The following is a 6,305-nucleotide window of genomic DNA, read 5'->3' as shown; positions in this document are numbered from 1 at the left end:
ACCAAGTGTCTCGAAGTAAGTGTGCGACGTGGGCGGGCTCGCTCGGGCACAGCTTCCCGCCCGTGGCTGGCTAGGCTGTTCGGTGTGAGTTCTGCTCTCTGGGTTGGTTTCTACTTTGTTCCTCTGTGAGGAGCCCCTTTGTTCTTCCCAGCTGCCAACCTGCCCTATGCGAGGAAGCAGTAGGCAGATGCCACCTGGGCAGAGAGCTTTGTCCCACGGCTTTTTTGCTTTTGAGTGGTGGGAAGACCCATGGTAACGGTGTCCTCGGATGTGGCTGTCAGGGAAAAGATGAGGGAGACCTCTGAAGCTCAGCTATGCAGATAGGGAAGACTCAGGAAAGCTGGGTTTGAATTGTCTTGTTTTTCCTGTCTAGTCACGTGCAGCTCCTTGCAGGTGGGTGGTTCAGACAGCTGTGCTTTCCGATGGTACTTGCCAGGGTCTGGACCTGGAGTGGCCCTAGCAAGTGGGTGTTCCCTGCCTGGAGCTCTGGGGCTCCGGCGCCGAGTCCAGGGCTGAGAGCAATGGTTGGGTTGTCTGTAGAGCTTTGTGGTCAGTTTGTTTCCAAACACCTATCTCTGCCTTGTGTAACCTCTTGGTAGCTGCTGTGGTGGCTTGGTTTGGAGCTGTGGAGCTATGTAGTGCAGAGCAAGGGTGGGATTTTAAAGAAGTTAAGTACAATTTGTGGATGAAAAGAAGCTGTGTTATAGCGCATTGTTATTTAAATGGAAAAAAAAGTTGTATTATAAAAGTCTAACAAGCTGGAGAGGCTTGGCAGGGAATACATATTGGATCTTGTTAGGCTTTAATCAGCAAGATTCTACATTAATGACTCTACCTGGCTCTTGAAAGAGCTCAAGGGAAGAACAGAAGTGCCAGGAAGGTTATTTGCAGAGCAATGGAAGGAGTGCTGTGTAGCTGGGTACAGGGCTGTGCACCCATGCATACAGCAAGTCTTCTGCAGAAGTGGCAAAATGTGGTGGCAATGGGCTCTAGAGGCAGCTTCTCTGAGCAGCTTTTCCCTGTTTTGGCTGTACTGGGCGCTCTGGGTCTGTGTTCCCCTTCTGCTCTGGTGGGAGAAACCAGGCAGTTCTGAAAAAAGGCAAGTGAGGATTAGTGCAGGTCTTGTGTGGTAAAAGGTGGGTCACTGCTACTGTCGCTGTTGCAAGCGGGAATCAAAACACAGGTTCTGGGAAATTGCTTTGCCATTGCTATGGTGCAGAGCTGTGGCACAGTTGGGGCCCTCACCTAGTGAGCAGTGACATGGTGGCTTGCTCTTCCCTGGATTTGGGTATCCTCACTGTTGGAGACCACATGAGAATGTGTTGCTCTTGAGCAGCAGAGAATCCGTCCCTGACTCTTTGTGCTCTGGCTGCTGTGTCCTTATCAAAGGTTTGCTCTTCCCTGCAGAGTATGAAGCTGCAATGGACAGAAGGTTTGGGCTGGACCCAGGGACTCTCTTTCGGGGGCTAAAAAAGGTAGGAGAGGCGACAGTGTCTTGTTTTCTGGCAATAATGTGAATATTGTGCATCAATGCCCTTTGCACACCCAAGCTTCTGATTTGGCTTCAGAAGTTTATAGTAACATGCAGATTTAGATATTTGTAGTTGATTTTAGTCTGACATTTCTGATGAGGAAGAGAGAATAGCTGTGTGTGTCTAGATCTAAGAATCATAACCAAAGTTTTGTTCCTTTTCTTGATCTCTGGCTTAAGTGTTTATCCTTTGCTACGTCACTTGATAATCCTCTATTTTACTGTTTGACTTTAAAACTCTGATCAACCTTGACACTTTCTGCAGCCTTTCCCCCCTTTTTCTTGTCACTGGGTGATTTGGATAATACTTAATATCAATGAACATGTTTTTCTCTTGGTTGTCCTGTTGTACAGCATTGAGGAGAACAGATTTTTGAGGTGTAAGGTCTTAAGAAAACATTGTTGGTGTAAGAAAAAAAAAAAAGGCAAGAAAACTAGTAGTCCTCTATCCCAAACCAAAAAACACATCCCCACCTCCCCTTGCATGCATTTTTTCAAAAGGATGTGAGGTCGAAAGCAAATAATGCAACTAATCTTGAGGATTCCTTACACAAAACTAGGAATGCATGTCTGCAGAAGTGTTTTGGTGTTTGGCCTGCCATGGCTGCTGGTAATGGACCTTTGATACATACTTTCTAGAAGGCCCTAAGGCAGTTGAGATGAACTTCTGGTGGGGCTCTACATCAGACACAGGGTTACCAGCTGATCCCTCTTAGCTAATTTAGATAAAAATCTCATGCCACAGGTAACTCAAGCTGACCTAACTCCATCTGATTGCAACTGGGCTTTGTTGAAATGGGGAGCTCAACTCCTCTTCCTGCAAAGCACCTTTCCACTGAAGTTTAGTTGTCCAAGGCAGAGCAGAGTTGCTCTCTGAATCCCTCAGGAGAGGTGGTGCTTGCTCAGCTTCAGCACCAGTGTGATGCTTAGAAGGCACACCATCTAAAGCTCTGTTTTCCTGAACTCTGACCCATTGGAAGTGAAAATGGTGCTGAGTTCACTGTAAGTGATCCAACTGGATTGCTGAAATGATGTTCCTGAGATGTGGGAGTTCTGTTGGGTAACACACAGCTGGCATATTACAGAGGTATTCCCTTGTCCCTTATGGCCAGATAGACATAGTGACCAGTTCCCTTCATGCCACAGGACCCCATGGACTTTGAGTGGAGCTACTGGATTGAATGGGGAAGGGAGCGTATACTGTGGCTTCTGGCTGGTCACCTGCTGGTATCGCAAGTGTCCAGGCTCTTGGTGGAGAAGGTATGTAGGGATTTTCTTTGTGGTAGGGAGTTTCTGATGGGTTTGTTTACTGTGGACATGAGAAGCTTTGCAGTGAGACCACTGAGTGTAGTAAATCCCATTCTGTGGTGTGGATTGTGTGTGGGGGTTGGTTGCCTTAATGTTTGGAGATTTCAGCCTCCAACCTCTAAAAGCTTCTGCCTTGTTGTGAGCCATTAAACAGCATTGTTTGACTTGTACACATAACAAGGGTACAGTTATTTCTTTCTGAGGAAAGTATGTAAAGTGATGGCTGCTTGGTTTTTGGCATGATTGCTAAATGATTACATGATTGTAGGAAATGATCTGTGTGTGGTGTCCCACCTGCTGGTTTGGGGAAGGAAAGGAAGAAGTTATGTTCTCTCTCAAATTAGGGGGGCTCTGGTTTTCACATGATGCTGCTACAGAAGCACCTTCCCTTTCACCTTTAGGGATACAGTTGGGTTTCTGTGTGTTTTCATGTGTGTTCCTAATCTTATTGACTGTATTTGTCTCTACTGTAGAACGTGTCTAGGCAGCACAGGTATTGAGTGCCTTTTTTCTTTAGCAATAATTTAATTAAAGATTGTTAACTTTTCTTTTTCTGACAGTATAAACCATGGTGCTTGATGGTTTATGGAATGGCTGCCTGCTGGCTGTTACTGGGAGTGAAGGGCTTTGCTGTCATTTTGTTACATGCAGCTATTTCCTTTGCTGTGGCTCAGTTTCAGCTGTCACTCCTGACATGGTTGTGCTCCCTTATCCTGCTGTCCACTTTACGCATACCAGCTGTGGAAGAAACCAAGGTAATGTGAGAAGGACTAGTTAAGTATCGAATTAATTGTGGTGGTTGTCTGTAATGGCATTTAAGGTGCTGGGTTTTGGGTTTGTATCCAGGAGTTACTCAGTTAAGCCTGCCTGTACTTATTGGTGACTGTGACTTCTGCAGGGAGGGAGACTTTCTCCAACACTTTGATTTGTACCAAATGAGTTACTTGCATCAATCAGCTGTAAGCAAGCTCAGTTTTGCTCTTTGGTGGCTTTTTCTGGGTAGTACAGATTTGGAAAAACTGTTGCCCAGTTGTAAGGAAATGTCCTGTTGTATTTCATTGGACCAATGGGAAAAACTGGACATTTGTTATAAGGGTTGTTGCTCTGATGTTTGGGGAGGGGGTGGTGGAATGAGTGTATAGAATCTCTTCATGTGGTATGGTCAGTTTTGTGCTTTGCTCTCACAAGGAAAGGGCCCACTGCAGTATAAATTGTCAGTCAGCCAAACTGCATTTGCTGATGTTTCCAAGTATTTTGTGGTAATAGGTTTTTGTTGTTGGCAACAAGGTATGATACCAAGTGTCAAAAGGTCAGTAAAGGCTCAGTAACGTTTTTTTGAGTCTTAAGCTTTCTCAGGAGTGACTGATTCTCTTCAGATCTAGCTTCAGCCCTAGTAGTCCCTTGGCTATCAATTGTGTTGCTGGCTGGTTTGAATATTGTATTACTGGACTGAATCTGAGGTGGATGTTTCATTTCTGTAAGAAAAGCTCTCCTGCTGTCCTAGTTCTTCACAGCCTAACATGTTTCTGAAATCAAGCTCTTTCTGAAAGTCTGAAAGTTGTCTCTATGCTGGCTGCAGTTGCTCTGGAGGACCTTTCTCCATCAAAAGCCAGTGCTTGTTGTTGATGTGTTTAGTGCTGTTCACTTTATATTCTCATTCCCACTGCTGTTGGCTTTAGTTTCGTCCTGCTGCTGCTGACCCCAAAAGTTAGGATGTGAGTAGACACTGCTGTCTTGCCGTAGAGAAAACACAACATTGCACCGTCACGAACTGGCTTTGTTTTGTCTTGCAGAGAAAGTGGTATGACACTGAAAATGAGTATTATCTGCTGCTCTTCACTGTGTCTGTCCGCTGCCTCTTCTGCACTAGCTTCAGCCTGGAGTACTGCTGGCATGCACCTACCCAGAAGTCATCCCACTCATTCCCCTGGATGCTGGCATATGTGTTTTATTATCCTACATTCCACAATGGACCCCTTGTGAATTTTGATGAATTCAGTAAGCAGGTAACAGTGGTTGTTGTTCGAGTGTCTAAAGCTGTCTTCCACATAATTATGAAATAATCAAATAATACTATAGGAATGTGACAATTTTAAGTGTATCATTAGGAATTTTGCAATGTCCTGGATATCAACTTTTAAGACAAACCTGTCTCCCCAAGTTCTTCTGCTTCACAGGATGTTCTTGTCTGACATCTGATTCATCCCTTCAATCAGGGAGCCAGTGACATGCTTTGTTACATTTGGAGAGTGTTCATAATTTTAGTGTGCAGCTACTGGACTGGATTTTTGTTTTCTTCTTCATCAGGTGGAATAAAGTAATGTTTTCAGCATAAGCTTGCTATTAACTCTGAAACAGATTTCAGGGTCACAGGAATTTGTTGGGAATTTCTGAAAACTCGAGTTTCCCCTCATGTGGATATGAAAACAGCTGATGACTTACTATGAGCACTTTGCTTCAACTGAGCAGTGTGTTTAATGTATAAGACCTACCTGAATGCTTTTTTTAGTCCCTTGCAGGCTTCTTTTCAAGCCTGCATTTCGCATGGTGGGAAAAGTCCGTGTTTTCATTCTTTATTGCTTTCCATATTTCCTTGCACGCTTGGGTAAGAAGTGGTATCACAACCTGTTATGTCTGCAGCTAAAATTTTTGTGTCAAAATGGGTTAGTGAACATTTCAAACCATAAAATGTCTTTTTCTCTTTATGTGTAGAAGCCTAGGGACTGCTTCCTTCTGTTTGTATTTGGGGATTTTCTCTTGAAGCCAAAGCAGATATTGGGGTTTATGAAAGTGAAGCTAGATTGTGGTGGACCCTTGAGTGAAAAGTCCTATGCTCATTTGTTTTCACTTGATTTGGAAGATGCAAGGCTGTATGTTGTTATCTTGGGCTGGATATTGTGGGAAAAGTCTGCATAGACTTGCATAGAAACTGAGGTAATGTGTTTTACTAATTATTTTGTAGCTTCTGAAGTGTATTAGATTCCACCTAGATCCTTGTACCCTAGAAGAGGCACAGTTGTGCTTTCTTTCCAAGGACTGTTTCAGAAGATCTATGAGACTCCAAGCTGAAAGCAGCTTGGGGATAGCTGGTAGGAAAAACTGGGGGGCCTTGCTTTGAAATTTATCACCTGATATGGATCAGCAAAGACCTGTACAAAGAACACATGTATTCTTGGTGTAAAAGGAAAAGGAAGAATGAGAATGATATGCCTGTATTTGCAGAAAGTTCTCCTTAAATACGTACAGACTGTGGTTAAAGCCCTGAAGAAGATGGAACAAACTGAACAACCTTAAAGTGTTTCTTGTTGGTGTTTGCTGCAGGTCATTGTGAGAGCTCTTGCCTGAGCAGAAGGTATTACCTTGGCAGGTGAGGTCAGAAAAGGGTTTCAAAGGTTGCAGTGCCCAGCAGTTGATTCAAAATGCACGATGCAAAGAGAGTATTTATTGATTATATTGGAAGAGACCA

The 6,305-nt window shown here is 44.0% G+C and overlaps 1 protein-coding gene across 1 annotated transcript in view; it reads left to right on the top strand.

The window, feature by feature from the left end:
- Window positions 1–6: 6 nt before the first annotated feature.
- Window positions 7–6,305, top strand: part of HHAT (hedgehog acyltransferase) — a 151,085-nt gene continuing 144,786 nt past the window's right edge. The window contains exons 1-5 of the mRNA XM_017744809.1: window positions 7–15; window positions 1,408–1,475; window positions 2,678–2,791; window positions 3,400–3,594; window positions 4,633–4,845. Coding sequence (XP_017600298.1) covers window positions 1,422–1,475; window positions 2,678–2,791; window positions 3,400–3,594; window positions 4,633–4,845 — 576 coding nt within the window. The 5' untranslated portion in view covers window positions 7–15; window positions 1,408–1,421. The remainder of the gene's footprint in view (window positions 16–1,407; window positions 1,476–2,677; window positions 2,792–3,399; window positions 3,595–4,632; window positions 4,846–6,305) is intronic.

Source organism: Corvus brachyrhynchos, unplaced genomic scaffold (assembly GCF_000691975.1).
Source record: "Corvus brachyrhynchos isolate BGI_N302 unplaced genomic scaffold, ASM69197v1 scaffold258, whole genome shotgun sequence".
NCBI classification, from domain to species: Eukaryota; Metazoa; Chordata; class Aves; order Passeriformes; family Corvidae; genus Corvus; species Corvus brachyrhynchos.
The sequence above is the reverse complement of the archived record's forward strand: the minus strand, read 5'-3'. Positions and strand labels throughout refer to the sequence as shown.